Source organism: Jaculus jaculus, chromosome 3, assembly GCF_020740685.1.
Source record: "Jaculus jaculus isolate mJacJac1 chromosome 3, mJacJac1.mat.Y.cur, whole genome shotgun sequence".
In the NCBI taxonomy this organism is placed as follows: Eukaryota; Metazoa; Chordata; class Mammalia; order Rodentia; family Dipodidae; genus Jaculus; species Jaculus jaculus.
Window position 1 is genome coordinate 176,602,112 of NC_059104.1, and position 17,389 is coordinate 176,619,500.

Below are 17,389 nucleotides of genomic sequence, written 5' to 3' on the forward strand. Positions count from 1 at the left end.
CCTTATGCATCTGGCTTATGTGGGTCCTGGGGAATCAAGCCTCGAACCGGGGTCTGTAGGCTTTATAGGCAAGCACTTAACCACTAACCCATCTCTCCAGCCTCTAATCTTTTATCTTTATATAAACCAGTGTCCAGAAGAGATGGACACACACACACACACACACACACACACGTGTGTGCGTGTTACTACTTTTTTTTTTTCAAGGCAGGGTCTCACTCTAGCGCAGGCTGACCTGGAACTCATTTTGTATACAGTTCCAGGCTGGTCTTGAACTCACAGTGATCCTCCTACCTCTGCTTCCCGAGTGCTGGGATTAAAGGCGTGTGTGTGCCATACATCCAGCATTACTACTCACTGTACACCATCTTTGTACCAGTAACCTCACCAAATTCACTTATAATTTGAATAGTTTACTTCTAGAGTCCTTTAGATTTCCTACAAATTTTCATCTTTTTTGTGTTGTTTGGGGCTTTAAGTATACCAATGAATAGAAGATAGTGGGAATCCTTGTCCTGATTACAGAGATAAATAAAACTTCCAATTTGAATGTTATTTCTGCTGTGAGAGTTTTGACACAGCAGATTAACAAGCTATTTTTTTTTACTTTTTAAGTGTTATGAATGTGGTGACTTTTACTGGCTGAACTTCACATGTCAAGCCAGCTCTGTATTTCTGGAACAAATTCAGTCTTAGTGAATTTCTCTGTGTGAAATGAGCCTTTTGTTAACCATTTTTATTAACGTCCACAGCTTTGGTTAATTTCGCTTTCTAGTTTTGCATGGTATATATTTTATCCTTTTACTTTCTACCTTTTTGCATTTTTGTACATTAACTATGTTCCTTAAAATCAATGAACAGCTTAAAACACATTTAACATTTAGTTAATGCATAAGTAATATAACAACTATTAATAAGTGAATTTACATTTATGATCTTACTGCTTACATTCTTTTTGTTTCATCTATGTTCCCATTTCTTTCCTTCTTTTTATTTTTCTTCAAGGTAGGGTCTCACCCTAGCCCAAGGTGATCTGGAACTCTGTAGCTCCAGGCTGGTCTTGAGCTTACAGTGATTCTCCTACCTCTGCCTCCTGAGTGCTGGGATTAAAGGCATGTGTCACTATGCCTGGCTTCTTTCTTCTTTTGAATTATTGTTGTTCTATATCCTTCCAAAGATTTTATGTATATATTCTACCTTATTCCACCATAACTTTTTTTTCTTTATCTACTTGAGAGAGAGACACACACACATACACAGAGAATGAGATGGAGAAAATGGGAGCGCCAGGGCTTCCACATTGTGCATCTGGCTTATGTGGGTTCTGGGGAATCAAACCCGGGTCCTTTGGCTTTGCAGGCAAGCACTAAGCCATCCCTCTAGCCCATAATTTTTTTTTTTAAAGATTTAGTTTTATTTATTTGACATGGAGGGAGGGAGGAAGGGAGGGAGAGAGAGAGAATGGGTATGATGCCAGGGCCTCTAGCCACTGCAAACCAACTTCAGATGCATGTGCCACCATGTGCATCTGGCTTATGTGGGACCTGGAGAATCGAACTTGGGTCCTTAGGCTTCACAGGCATACGCCTTAACTGCTAAGCCATCTCTTCAGCCCCCACCATATATGTTTTATAACAAGTATTCTAATAGGTGTCCATTAACATTTTACTCTTTCCAACAGGTTGGGATGATCAACAAGGTTTTTTAATGGTAGATATAATTTTGATAGCAAGTTTCCCACAGCAGAACATCACACTATGATGACACAAACTTTTTATTTTTTATTTTTATTTTTTGGTTTTTAGGTAGGGTCTTACTCTAGTCCAGGCTGACCTGGAATTCACTATGTTGTCTCAGGGTGGCCTCCATCTCTCGGTGATCCTCCTACCTCTGTTTCCCAAGTGCTAGGATTAAAGGTGTGTGTCACCACACCTGACAACACAACATTTTCAATTAAAAAAATGTATTTATTTGCAAAGAGGGGGGGGAGGAAATCAATAGTGTGCTAGGGCCTTTAGCTGCTGCAAATGAACTCTGTATGTGTGCGCTACTTTGTGCACCTGGCTTTATGTGGGTACGGGGGAATCAAACCTGGGTCATTAGGTTTTGAAGGCAAGTGCCTTAAATGCTAAGCCATCTCTCCAGCCCCACAACTCTTATTTACAAATAGAATTTAGTGAGAAGAGAAACACAGACAAATTAATGCATTTTCAGAGTCCCAACTTTAAGCAAAATGTTTATTTGGCCACTATATTTCAAATTTGTTTCTCATTTAATAATGGTATATGTAAACTTCAACTGCCATTTAAAAATATTTATTTATTAGAAAGAGAGATAGAGATATAGACATAGAGATAGATAGAACACACACATATGGGTGTGCCAGGGCCTCCTGCCACTGCAAATAAATTCCAGATGCATGTGCCACTTTATGCATCTGGCATTACCTGAGTACTAGGAAATTGAAACCAGGCCATTAGGCTTTGCAAGCAAGAGCCTTTAACCACTGAGAAATCCCTCTGGCTCCCTTAAACTGCAATTTTAAGTTCTCTCTCTCCCCCGCCCCTCCCCCCCAATATATATATTTCAGAAACAGCAGTTGACTAAGTCAACTTTCTACAATATATACAAGATTTTCAATTTACAAAGTGGTTTCCAAGTTACTTAATTAAAGCAGAGATTTACAAATGCAAGAAAAATAACTTAGTTAGATTGAAAGAACTAAAGTTTTGGGCTGGAGAGATGGCTTAGCAGTTAAGCGCTTGCCTGTGAAGCCTAAGGACCTTGGACCCACGTTAGCCAGATGCACAAGGGGGCGCACACATCTGGAGTTTGTTAGCAGTGGCTGGAGGCCCTGGTGAGTCCATTGTCTCTTTTCCTCTGCCTGTTTCTCTGTCTGTTGCTCTCAAATAAGTAAGAATAAACAAAAAAAAAAATTTGAAGTTTTGGATAGTTATGGAAAAGTTTTAGAAAATATATACACATATCTATGAAAACATGAAATAGAGCTTAGATTTTTTTTTTTTTTTTAAAGTTTTCCGAGGTAGGGTCTCATTCTAGCTTGGGCTGACCTGGAATTCACTATGTAGTCTCAGGGTGACCTCAAACTCTTAGCAATCTTCCCACCTCTGCCTTCCAAGTGCTGGGATTAAAGGTGTGTAGCACCACACCTAATAGAGCTTACATTTTTAAGAAATAGCAAGAGGTGATAAGAATAAAGAAAATGTGCTCATTCTTTAGGAATCCAGGAAAATACTAGATAGCTGAAGAATGTCTATACCTAGGTCAGCAAATTATAGCTTCTTGACAAAAGCCCAAGATGCCCATTCATTCCTTGCTCTATGGCTGGTTTTATGGCAGAGCTAAGTACCTGCCCTGAGACTATATGGCATGCCTACTGCAAACTTTTACTATCTATCAGGCCTTTTACTGCAAATGTTTGTGGATCCTTGGTCTACAGCAGACTTTCATCTCCCCCCATCTGCCTGGGTAAATTCTAATCTTTAAGCCATCTTCGTGCATGCTAGAAAAGAGGCAAAGTAGGAGAAACCCAAATGAGGGAAGTGGATAAAGGGAGCCTTCTGACTTCATATAGGTACTGTTCAGTGATGTGCTGAGCCCGTGCCCATGCCACATAACAGCTGTCACTTAAGTTACCCCGCCCAGGGATCTTGCCCTTTACTTCTGAAGTTAGGAAGCACGTTATGAAGATTCAAATGGGACATAAGGAGAGGGCTGTGTTTGGAACCCATGGACGCTTACCTCCGGCACAGTGAATACAACCTGTTGGAGGCAGTGATTCGGAAATACTCTGGTTTTGAACGGGAGGAGCTGCCACTTATGGTTCCCAAGCCTAAACGCTGATAGTCTCTGAAACAAGCTTTTTCCACCAACTGTTCCATTGTAGATTTCTCTGAGGCCTTCAGGGTTGTACTTGTGAGTTCACTATCATCTGAAACTGACAGACAGGGATGAGTTTTGCTAAAATTATCAGTTCAAAGTAAAAGATTAAAAAATTTCCTTCCTTCCTCCCTCCTTCCTTCCTTTTTTTTTTTTTTTTAAAAAAACTTTGAGAGCAAGCGAGAGAGAAAGAGGCAGAGAGAGGGAGAGAATGGGCATGCCAGGGCCTCCAGCCACTGCAAATGAACTCCAGACGCATGCGCCCCCTTGTGCATCTGGCTTATGTGGGTCCTGGAGAGTCAAACCAGGATCCTTTGGCTTTGCAGGCAAATGCCTTAACTGCGAAGCCAGGCTTTCTTTTTTGAAGACAGGGTCTCATTCTAGCCTGGCCTAAACTCCTTCTCTCCCTCCTTTCCTTCCTTCATTTCTTTTTTGGAGATAGGGTCTCACTCTAGTCCCTGCTGACCTGGAACTCACTATGTAATCCCAGGCTGGCTTCAAACTCAGAGTCCTCCTACTTCAGCCTCCCAAGTACTGTGATTAAAGGCATGGGCCACCATGACCAGCCTGACTTCTTCTTCTTTTTTTTTTCCCTGAGGTAGGGTCTCACTCTGGTCCAGGCTGACCTGGAATTAACTCTGTCATCTCAGGGTGGCCTTGAACTCATGGCGATCCTCCTACCTCTGCCTCCTGAGTGCTGGGATTAAAGGCGTGCACCACCATGCCCGGCTTAGCCTAACTTCTTTTTGAAGAAAGTTTTTTTTTTTTCTTCTTATTTTTTTTTTTAATTTGAGAGAGAGAGAAAGAATTGGGGTGCCAGGGCCTCAGCCACTTCAATCAAACTCCAGATGCTTGCGCCACCTAGTGGGCATGTGTGACTTTGTACTTGCCTCACCTTTGTGTGTCTGACTAATGTGGGATCTGGAGAGTAGAACATGGGTCTTTAGGCTTTGCAGGAAAGCGCCTTAACTGCTAAGCCATCTCTCCAGCCTAAGAAGAAAGTTTTTATGGTAGTATCAAAAATTATCATAAATTAAACCATGCAACTGCTAAAAATGTATCATAAATATAGAGTAAAATAGCAATGGATAGTGAGAAGATATAATTTCAGTAATTTAACTAAAATATCAGTTAAATAATTTCTAAAAATAAGGTTTGGTATGGTAATGCATGCCTATAATCCCAGCATTTGGGAGATTGAGGCCAGAGGATCAGAAGTTCAAGGCCAGCCTGAACTACATAAAATCCTGTCTTAAAAACAAACGGCCAAGCTTGGTGGCTCACACCTTTAATCCCAGCACTCGGGAGGCACAGGTAGGAGGATTGCCTTGAATTCGAGGTCACCCTGAGACTGACTACATAGTGACTTCTAGGTCAGTCTGGGCTTGAGTGAGACCCTACCTCAAAAAACCAAAACAAACAATCTAAAAAAAATGTGACTTTTGAATTCATTACCTATATTTTTCTGTTCAATTAGGCCTGGTCATTAATACAACAAATTGCAGTAATTTCTATTTAAGACTGTACACCCTAGTGTTGTCAGGGGATAATTTGTCAGTGAATTTATTATTAATCTGATCATTACACATAAAATAATCATCTAGGTTTTAGATTACTTTTTTTTTTTTTTTTTTGGTTTTTTGAAGTAGGGTCTCACTGTAGCTTGGGCTGACCTGGAATTCACTATGTAATCTCAGGGTGGTCTCAAACTCATGGTAATCCTCCTACCTCTGCCTCCCAAGTGCTGGGGATTAAAGATGGGTGCCACCACGCCCAGCTCAGATTACTTTTTTTTTTTTGGTTTTTCAAGGTAGGGTCTCACTTTCTCAGATTACTTTTGAGAGCACAAATTATAATTAAAAATGTCTAATTTAACTGAAGGTTCACTAGAAAAATACACTCTTCCTCTTAGAATGGTATATAAAAAGCCATATGTGCCAGGTGTGATGGCGCATGCCTTTAATCCCAGCACTCGGGAGGCAGAGATAGGAGGATTGCCAAGAGTCTGAGGCCACCCTGAGATTACAGAGTGAATTCCAGGTCAGCCTGAGCTAGAGTGAGACCCTACCTCGAAAAACCAAAAAAAAAAAAATAAAATAAAATAAAATAAAATGCCATATGCATTTTTTAAAAAAATATTTGACTTACTTAGTTGAGAGAAAGAAAGAGAGGCAGGCAGGCAGATAGAACAGGTGTGCCAGGTCCTCAGGACACTGCAGACAAACTCCAAATGCATGCACCACCTTATGCATCTGGCTTATGTGGATATTGGGGAATTGAACCTGGGTCCTTAGACTTTGTAGGCAAGTGCTTTAACTGCTAAGCCATCTCTCCAGCACCAAAAGGTTATATTTTAATTTTGGAAATATTTTTGTTGGAGGATATGGTATATATGGAAAATTCCCTCACAGTTTTGTAATCATAGGCTATAGATTCCTTTATGATTTTAGATATGACATAATTTATTCGATAATCAAGAATTTTAGGGAAGTTTTTTTAAAGGACATTCCTAATTGATACTGTATGTTCTAAGTAACAGCACAACAACAGCAACAAAAAATTTAAAACTGCTGTAACTTGCTTTTCTACTTGTTTTTAATGTGAGAGAAGTCTTTTAAAGGTCTTAAAAATGTCCTCAAAATATTAATGCGGAAGGGAAAGCCCTGGTTCTCTTCCACTAAAATAAGAAAGAAAAAGTGGTCTAGATGTGCTAGTGCATGCCCGTAATCCCAGCACTTGGGAGGTGGAGACAAGAGGGTCTTGAGTTCAAAGCCAGCTTCTGGACTCCCTAGCAAGACTATGTCTCAAAAACCTACCACACAAAATGAAGAAAACCAACCAACAACTTATTCCTACAGACATAATACTTTGTGTTTCAATGAGTAAACTTTACTATACAATATAATCAGGTGACAGTATTATGTTGGCTTTTCTTTAATGTTAGATTAACGTTAAAAAATATAACTTAGTCTTCTAGTAGAAAAATTATCATGGAATAATAGTTTTTTGTTGTTATTTGTTTTTGGAGGCAAGCTCTCACTATGCTGCCCAGGCTGGCCTTGAACTTTTGGGCTAAATTGATTATGTTGCCTTCCAAGTAACCAGGATACAAGTATGCATTATTACTCTCAGTTACAAAATGGTTTTTGTTTCATGAAATCAAAAAGACTTTGAATTACAGAAGTCAATCGTGGTGGGGCTGGAGGAATGGCTTAGTGGTTAAGGTGCTTGCCTGTGAAGCCTAAGAACCCAGGTTTGATTCTCCAGTACCCACATGAGCCAGATGCACAAAGTGGTACATGCGTTTGGAATTCATTTGCTGTGGCTAGAGGCCCTGGTGCGCCCATTCTCTCCCTCCCTCTCTCTCTCAGTCTCTAAAAAATATATAAAAATTAAAACAAAAGTCAATTGCAATTGAAGCAGTGACTGTGACTGTGACTGTGACTGACTAGACCAGGGCTCCAGTAAGTGGTAATTCAGTATTGGACTGGCTGGTCTTCCATTGCCCACAGAGGCAAGCTTGCAAGTGGTGCTCCTCCTTACACTGAGAATGCACGCACACATACAAGCCTCGTAGGCTCTTTCTCCTCGCACGCGGGGATGCGGTCTTTGGCCGTGTTTTCAGTGGACATGGGTTTCTTTTCAGATGCTGCTGCATGTGCTAGCTGTCGTGTTGTCATGTCTGGCTGACTCGTCGTGAGAAGGGGAGGGGCATACTTGCACGCCCCTCCCATTAGGTTAGGTCAGATTCTCTGTCGTGTTAAACCCAGAGCACACTCAATATTTGGTTAAGAATTAGCCAAAAAAAAAAAAAAAAATCATTCAATAAGATACTTTGCTACAGGCTTTCTTGATAGATTTTCCCAGCTGAGCGGTTTCTCAGCTACCTAAATTTTAGCGTTTTAGATATTTTTTCAGTTATTTTTTTATCTCTAAAAATTCCTTTATTCTTCCATTTTGATTAAAGGCATGCACAATCCTCAACTTGTAATAATCAATGTCCTTATTCTGTTAAATAAAGTCAGGGACTACTCTATACCTAAATTTCCTATGCAGCGAGAGTTTCTCCTTTTTCCCTTTAATAAGATTCAAATAAAAGCAGTCAATGAATGAACAGCAGAGGAAAAAATACAAGTTAAAAAATCTTATCTAGGGATAGAGAAATAGCTTAGTGGTTACGGCATTTTCCTGTAAAGCCAAAGGACCCAGGTTTGATTCCCCAGAACCCATGTTAGCCAGATGCACAAGGGGGGCACATGCATCTGGAGCTCATTTGCAGTGGCTGGAGGCCCTGGTGCGCGCTGTCAAATAAATAAATAAAAATAAAATATTAAAAAATCTTCTATCTAAACAATAGAATATTATAAAATACATTTTCCATTTCTGAGGAGCTAGGAAGTCCTACCAGCCTTTGCATGAGGTTTCTGTGTGCACTGATGTTTAAGTGAAACCATACCTTAGTCTCTTGTTCTGATTCATCTGCCAAAGAAACAAATGAATCATAAAAATGTGTTCATACATACTAGAAATGTCATCGTCTTCATTCCATCCAGGACGATTAACTCTCTCTTCCACAATTGTTCCTGTCCTCTTCTTTAATAAATACTGCCGTCCAATTGTCATTTTCCCAGCCCTCTTGGCACCTTTCACAATTGTTTTTGAGAAGGTTCTGTAAGTCATAAAACCAGAGGATGTCAGTTTAATATGAAGTTATTACTAATATCATGACATCTACATAGCTTAGTTTTTTTTCTTCTCTACTCCCATAACTTTATGTTGTGCTCCTGCCCCATTCTATAAAAAGTGGCAAGGATTCATTGGCTGTCACATAAAGCATGTAAAGTTGAGGTTTATGAGACATGTTTTAGATAGCTGCTGGGAGACACAAAATCTTGATATTCCTTAGATTAAACCTATTGTAAATCACTTGAGTAATTTAAACCCACTGATATTTTTGAAAAAAATTCTGTTAGATCTCTTTTCAAAAAATTTATTATTGGGCTGGAGAGATGGCGTAGCGGTTAAGCGCTTGCCTGTGAAGCCTAAGGACCCCGGTTTGAGGCTCGGTTCCCCAGGTCCCACGTTAGCCAGATGCACAAGGGGGCGCACGCGTCTGGAGTTCGTTTGCAGAGGCTGGAAGCCCTGGCGCGCCCATTCTCTCTCTCTCCCTCTACCTGTCTTTCTCTCTGTGTCTGTTGCTCTCAAATAAATAAATAAATAAAAATTAAAAAAAAACTGTTCTTTTTTTTTTAAAAAAAATTATTATTGACAGCTTCCATAATTATAAACAATAAACCATGATAATTAGATCCCTAACCTTTGTTTCACATACTCAACACAATTCTTAAAACCTATAATTTTAAAATGTTTTTATATTTTTGAAAGAAGAGAGATAGAGAGGAGACAGAATGGGCATGCCAGGGCCTCCAGCTGCTGCAAACAAACTCCAGATATGTGCATCACTTTGTGCATCTGACTTTATATGGGTGCTGGGGAATCAAACCTGGGTTGCTAGGTGTAGCAGACAGCTTCAGGTTCACCGAGATGAACTTTCAGACCAGGCACAGTTATGGAGGAAGGGATTTATTGAAGCTTACAGATCCAGGGGAAGTTCCATAATGGCAGAAGAAGCTGGCCTGCCTTCACAGGCCCAAACAGACAGAGAGAAGCACAAGCCTCAAGGTCAAAAGCCACAGCACACTTCAGGAATTCCTGCTAGGCACACTTTGCATATCTTTAGATTGAAATCGGAAACCCACCATCACACCTTAAGATGGACCCAGAGACATTGCCTCCAGCAGGTAGCCAGCAGATGCAAACTACAAGCAATAAAGAACTGAATATATTGGGGGCCATCTATTCAAACCACCACATTCCACCCCTGGCCCCCAATACATTTATAACCACTACACATTGTAAATTGTACTCAGTTCAATTTCAAAGGTCTCCACTGTCTTCACCAATTTAAGACATTAAGACCTGTAAAATCAAACAAGTTAAACACTTCTAACATATAAAGGCACAGAGTACACATTTTCAACTGGTTATAAGGCATAGCAAGGAGAGACTAAAACAATGCAAACTCCACCACCAAACAAACATTAAACTTCTGCAGTTCAAGTCCAAGACTGACAGTCTCCAGATTTTCCAATTCCGCCCCTCCAGCTGGGCAGAGTAGCCAGGGAACACTTCCATCCCAGGCCAACAATGCACTCTATGGTAGCCCTTGCACAGTCCTGGTATATATAAAACCTCTTGAGGTCTTCATGCAAACCACAGTCCATCTTCCAAAGGCTCTTTCAGCCTATCAGGGCATCATGCCCTGCCTCATGCTGCGTCTCAGCAGCAGCTCCTAGAACCGTGTGCAATTCATGACCACTCCTCACATTTTCCAAAGGCTCTTTTAGCCTATCAGGGCATCAAGCCCTACCTCATGCCGCATCTCAGCAGCTGCTCCTGGAACCTTGTGCAATTCATGAGCACTCCTCGCATTTTTCATGCTTCTGAAACCAATACCAGGTGTGCCGGACACAGCCATATTCTTAATTCACAGACAAAATAAATCATAACCTTGAAAAGCAGGTTCCTTTTCCAGTCAACTCTTTCTAAAAGTGTTTGCATTTCTATGATAGTCTTCCCTTGGGCATCCTTCCCATGGTAAAGCAATTGGACCATCTTCCTTTAAGATTGCTAAAGTGTTTGACAATAGCAGCTTTAGTAATCTAAAGCCAGTCTCTGTGCCAGAAAATTTAACTTGCTTAAAGTTTTCCAGCTTAAAATCTTAAGTCTCTTAGTCCAATATCTGTAGCCAAGCACATCAGTCCATTACAAATTTAACCTTGATCAAACTCTCTGGGGACAAGTGCCTTAACCCCTGAGCTTAATTCTTAAACTCTTAAAATTTCCTTTCCTCTTTTGTTGCTGATATAACAGGTTTCATACAGATGCATATTTCTGAAGCTAATACATAGTTTTCTAAGAGTTTTAATCTAAACCACTACCCACACTTGTTCTGTCCATTATGGGCTGGGATAACAAACATTATAGATCCTTCATGGATGCAGGGCGCTAAGATAAAGTCTTTGCCCATTACTACAAATTCACAGATGCTGCTCAAACTTCAGCATAGTATTAGATCTTCATATTCTGGGTCTCTTTGACCACAAGGATATATAGGTGATTAGCTATGTACCTGAGAAAGAACACACTGTCTGGAGCCTCAAATCTTCTATAATCTCCAATCTACCTCACTTCCAGGCAAAAGACTTGCAAAGCTCTTTCTGGTGTATAATTTATACTGGCAGATGCCCACATTCTAGGTGGTTCATGGTGAATGAGCTGAAATGGTAGCCCCTATATTTTATCAATGATGAAAAAGAATTTTAAAAAAATGCTGTTTTATAACAACTGACATGTAAGTGTCAACACCAATTCATAAAACAACTAAGTTCAATGCCTGGCCTTGCATTGGTCCCTGGACCAGAAAACAAAAAAAGAAAAGCAATAAAGAATCCTTAGAAAAATTTGAACACAGATGCTGAGTTATAGAAGTGATTTATAGTAATTAAACTTCCTGGTTTTGATTCATTCATATATTATAATTATATAAAATAATGATTTTGTTCTTAGTGTATGTTAAACTTTAAGGAAAAAAGGAGCATTTTTGTATGCAACCCAGATGGTTTAGCAAATATGTACATACATACATACATATAAAAGAGAAACCATTAACATCTTTAGATCACTTCCTTCCACAATCAACTGTGGGTGGGCTGAGACTAAGATGCATCTTTCTTCTTACCTAAAGGAAGTGTTCTTTTCCTTCTGTTTGGGTAAGATGATTTGTGGGGTTGTCTGTCCAGCAGCAAAAGCAAAGGTGGTGAAGATGTTCTGAGGATAGCGGAACTTCATTAGCTGTTTCTTAAAGATCTCTACCACTTCTGGACTGACTTCTTCATCAAATGCCACTTTAATCAACTAGACATGAGAGATTAAGCACATCAGAAACATTAAGGATTTCCAGACAACTTTTACTCACATTACTAACAACAGCAGCAACAATAACAAAAAACCAGAAAAAGTAGCAATATTAAAACTTTGGAGGTTAGAAGGACTTAGAGGTATTTATTAGGGACTGTGGATAACATACAAGACAATTTTCAGGGCTTAAATTTTTTTTTGTTTTTGTTTTTACAAGGTATAGTCTCACTGTAGCCCAGACTGACCTGGAATTCACTCTGTGGTCTCAGGGTGGCCTTGAACTCATGGTGATCCTCCTACCTCTGCCTCCGAGTACTGGGATTAAAGGTGTGTGCCACCCACCACATTGGGTAAAGATTTTTTTTTTTTAACTACCTGTGTCTCGTGCCCATGCCCGTAGTGGCCAGAGTAGAATATCACACATCCTCCTCCATCACTTCTCCTTGAGAAGGAGTTGTTCAGTGACCTTGGAGATGCTGCTTTTCAGTGCATCTGACTGACTAGCAAGCACCAGCAGCCCTGTTTCCTTTCCCACAGGGCAGGGTTACTGGTGAGTGTGGCCATGCCCAGCTTTTTATGTGGGTGCTCAAGGGTCAGGTCCCTACATTTGAGAAACAAGTACTCTTAACTCCTGAGCCATTTTTCTAGCCCCATAATTAAAAAAAAATACAGTAAAAGATCTTAGGAAAGTTTACTCAACAACAGATTGCTCATCAGCAAAAATACTATGTTCTTAAAACTAATGTTCTTTAAGATTATCTTTCCTACAGTGGGATAGAAAATTAACCTGGAGTGGTTGAAATACCAAACATGTCCTTTTAATTTACCAACTGTTGGGTCTAGACAAGGAATATGCCCTAATAAAGTTGTTCTTACTCAGAAATATAAATAAATCTAGGGAGAAAAGAGTCAGTTTCATTAGACTTTTATCCCATGTAGGCAGGCAGAGTTTGAGTATAGAGTTCGTTGGCAGCTGGCACAGGGAGGAAGCGCTCAGGTAATGAGTGCGGCCAGGTGAAGTGAGGGGGTTGGAGTTTGTAGCTTCACGCTCCCTACATAGTCAGCTTGGGAGGAGCTACTTGATAAGGCTCCTTAACTAGAAGGAATGAGGGAAGAATTGGAATTCTTGAAATCTGACAAGTCAAAGACAAGGAATAAAGACTAGAAAAAGCAAAATATTAAAGACTGTGAATTTTAAAAAGAAAAAAACTGGGCTGGAGAGATGGCTCAGTGGTTAAGGTACTTGCCTGCAAAACCTAAGGACCCAGGTTCAATTCCCCAACATGCATCTAGAGTTCGTTTCCAGTGGCTAGAGGCTCTGAGGTGCCCATTTTCTCTCCCTTTTTTTTTCTCTCTCAAATAAATAAAGTATTATGAAGGAAAAACTAAGAAAAGGTTACTTTTCCCAGGGTACAGTTTTCACCAGTATTTCTACAAGTTTTGATAGGTTCAGGGTCTTACAAAATGCCTGTTTGGTAAGGATTTACTCAATCCTAATAACAGTACATTAAAAAAATTTTCTTTGGTTCATTTTTTATTTTTTCGAGAGCAACAGACAGAGCGAGAAAGGCAGGTAGAGAGAAAGAGGGAGAATGGGCGTGCCAGGGCTTCCAGCCACTGTAAACGAACTCCAGACACATGCGCCCTCTTGTGCATCTGGCTAACGTGGGTCCCGGGGAATTGAGCCTCAAACCGGGGTCCTTAGGCTTCACAGGCAAGCGCTTAACCACTAAGCCATCTCTCTAGCCCAACAGTACATTCTTGAGTTTTACTTTTTCCACAGAAGATCCATAGGTACCTCCCCCCCCCCGAAACAGCCATTTTTTTTTTTTTAAATCTAAAGGCTTTATTAAGCAGGCATTAAGGAATAAGTCGCCTGAGATCAAGAGTGACTGTGTGTTTGTACCAATAAACTCAATATTTAGTGTTCTTAGATGGGCCAAGGATCTCCTGAAGTAGAGGGCTAAATACAAAACTATTCACGAGTTTCTTCAGCTGAAGGCAACCCTCCCAGACACTCCCCTTCATTCTGTTCATCCTCTAATTTCTGGTCCTAGGACCACAAAGTAGTCACAACAATAGATTTGTAGAAAACTTTTGGATATTAGAATACCCTTCTTTCTTCTAAAACCATTTTTAGTTACTTATTTACTTGCATGTGTGTGTATATATGGGTGTGCCAGGGTCTCTTACCACTGTAAACAAATGCCAGACACATACACAACTTTGTAGCCCACTTTAAACAGGTGCTGAGGATTGAACGGGGGAATGCAGGCTTTGCAAGCAAGCACCTTTAACCACTGACCATTTCCTTAGCTTGGATTTCTTTCTTAATACGGACTGAGTATCTGAATTATGAGACTCTCTGAACTCTTATAATTCGAAACTCAAAAAGTTTTGGATAGCAGAGTGATTTTCAAGTTTTGAATTAGGGATGCTCAAGCAAGAAAGTCTATGCAAATATTCTAAAGTCTAAAACACTGATGGTCCCAAGTATGAGATGAAGGATATTCAGTTTGTACCTGAAAAGAAGCTGACGTAATCTGCAGTCCTTCTTGCATGTTCTGCTGCAGCTGGTTCTGCATTGCGATCTTCTTCTCCTTGGTGATGGAGGCAATGGGAAAGCTCCGTACAACTGTCTGTTCACCTACTGTGGGGACACACGACACACACTCAGCAGCAGCACTTTAAAGCTCAAGTCTAGCATTCACTGAAGAAATGTACCTGCAGATAACCATGCCCAGAAACACAGTGAGAGAACGCCATGACCCTAGAAGCTGGCTCAGTAGTTTTATTGCATAGCAGTTCACTCCTGAGACGCCTCCTTCCCAAGTGTGAAGGAGCTGTCACAACTTGCCTGCCTTGTTTCTACCTCTTCAACCTATGAGCCCATTGTGTGCTACACAAGATTATCTGGATTAAGGCAATTTTACAACAAGAAAAGAGTTTATACAGAAAAAAAACCACCTTACATGCTGAAAAGATAGTGAAGATACTTAATTAAGGATAAAGCAAAACAAATGTTTTTGAGGCAGGGTCTTGCTATGTGGCCCACACTGACCTTGAATTCATGACCCTCCTGCTTCATCCTCCCAAGCACTGATATTACAAGCTTGAAAGCTATCATGCCTTGGCAACAGAACAAATTTTTAAAGTTTATTTCCATGTTTAGTAAAAACTAGTATACTATACATCTTACAATATGTCTTTGGAAGATAGGACTAGACATATATAGCCAAGTTTTTAGAAGTTCAAACACTAAAACAAGTATGGGACAATATCAGGACTGGGGATATGGCTCAGCAGTTAAAGGTGTTTATTTGCAAAGCCAGTCAGCCTGGGTTCAATTTCTGAGTCTCCTATGTAAAGCCGGACAGGTGTTGGTTTGTAGCAGCTAGAGACCCTGATATACACACACATGTGTGCAAGTAACAATTTAAAAACATTTTTTAAAGAATGGGAAAATATCAACTACCTGAGGTTATAAAGAGAAAAGTCTAGAAAAGAAGTAACAAGCACAAAACGTCCCTTGGACAGCTTCCAGTTCTCCACTTGAGAGCCCTATGTGCATAGTGTCTATGTAAGTGGCTCCTAGGCTCAAGGGAAGAGATAAAACAGTGATTTGTGTGTTTCAGAACAGGAGATGATCTCTGAATGTTAAATGTAATTTCTGGAAGTGAGAGCGAAGCTGAGTCTGAGGAGAGGGTGGGATTCGATTTAAAGAGGGAAGGAAAGAGGCACTTTAGACAGTGTACCTGGGGACAGAAGCAATGCTGAGGAAGCTTCAAAGCTAGTAGCCAGAGAGAGATCGGAACCACGTTTAGCTGTCTTGGAAATCTATTTACTGTTACATCCAGAATTCCTTACTCTCTGGATCTGTCAATCTCTAACTTGAAAAATCCTGACTGTCCACTTGTATTAAGCTTATACTCATAAGCTAAGCAAAGCCTGGATGTGCATAAAATTTAAGTCCAAGATATGTTAAATAACCAATGCCTAGATAGCACATGCAAAATTACCATGACTAAAGGAGAAGCTTTAAATTAGAAATTTAACAAAAGAAAAAAAATCAAGTAAGATTTTCTCTGTTAAAGATAATTTTTCTAAAACATGAACACAAAATTTGAAAGGAAAAAAAAACCAAGAAAACATGGTATTAAGTCTAGCTTAGTTTTTTTTTTAAAGGGATAAATTATAGCAATTTAAGTAATTTCCTAATTACCTCATGCTTATATGTGTACAACATATACTTACATATATAATATGATTACTAATCTCACAAAAGCCCTACTATTAAAACTTACAAGTACAGATTGAGCACCTCTAATCTGAAAATCAAAAATATGAACTGATACTCATAAAGTATGAGATTAAAAAATTTTTTTTGTATACTTTTATTTATTTATTTGAAAGCGATGGAGAGAGAGAATGGGCATGCCAGGGCCTCCAGCCACCTCAAACGCCAGATGTGTGCGCCCCCTTGTACATCTGGCTAATGTGGGTCTTAGAGAATCGAGCCTTGAACCGGGGTCCTTAGGCTTCACAGGCAAGCACTTAACCGCAAAGCCATCTCTCCAGCCCCCAAGTTTGAGATTAAGGTTGCTCAACTGACAAAATCTATGGAAATCTTTGAAAATGAAAAAAAAAAACCTAAAATTAGAAATGCTTTTGGGTCCTGACATTTATGATAATAGATACTGAATCTATATTGTATAGTTTCTTTTAAAAATAATACTTGCTGGGCTGGGGAGATAGCTAAGTGGCTAAGGTGCTTGCTTAGCTGCAATGCTTAACAACCAAGGTTTGATTCTCCACTACCATGTAAAGCCAAATGCACACAGTGATGCATATATCTGGAGTTTGTTTGCAGTGACTAGAAGTGCCGGTGCACCCATTCTCTCTTTCTCTCCTTGCAAATAAATAAAATATTTAAACAAAAAAATAACATTTGCTTTTAGACACAAATGTAATATGTATAGAAACACAAGAGAGGGTTGAAAAATTTTGTCATTTAAAAATAAATTTTTATTTGTGCGTGTGTATATGTGTGTGTTTGTGTGTGCATGCACACACGTGTATGCACACATGCATGGCTTTCCTGATTTCTATGTATCTGATTCAGATTTGACTATTTGAGGGTTGAGTCTGGAAATCAGTATTTGTTTTTAAAAAAACTCCATAGATAATTCAAACATGCAGCCAAGGTTGAGAATCACTGACACCAAGAAATTCAATTCCCTAGCATTATAAAAGAAGATAAAGTTTGGAGAGGCTAGATGATTTACTTATCAAGATTGACCAATAGCAATCTAAATTTGAGTTTTTTGACTTGGTGCTCAGTAGTTTTGCCTGAAACCACATGTACTTTTCCCATGGGGAAAACATTTTCAATAGAGATTGCAGTGATTTTAAGACCATGCTGATTAATTCTGGATAAACATGCTATTCTTTTCCAGTAGGGAGGCTTTATAGAGGAGAATAAAATAGAAAGCAGAAGTCACAGGGTGTG

At 39.7% G+C, this 17,389-nt stretch overlaps 1 protein-coding gene across 4 annotated transcripts in view; it reads right to left on the minus strand.

Annotated features, from left to right (window-relative positions):
• The window catches only part of Sbf2 (SET binding factor 2), a 386,553-nt gene that overhangs the window by 47,773 nt on the left and 321,391 nt on the right, over positions 1 to 17,389 (minus strand). For all 4 annotated transcript variants that reach the window (XM_045146272.1, XM_045146275.1, XM_045146274.1 and 1 more), the window contains 4 exons: positions 14,403 to 14,530; positions 11,702 to 11,877; positions 8,424 to 8,569; positions 3,763 to 3,958 (listed from right to left, as the gene is read on the minus strand). In XM_045146272.1, the coding sequence (XP_045002207.1) occupies positions 3,763 to 3,958; positions 8,424 to 8,569; positions 11,702 to 11,877; positions 14,403 to 14,530 (646 nt within the window). The remainder of the gene's footprint in view (positions 1 to 3,762; positions 3,959 to 8,423; positions 8,570 to 11,701; positions 11,878 to 14,402; positions 14,531 to 17,389) is intronic.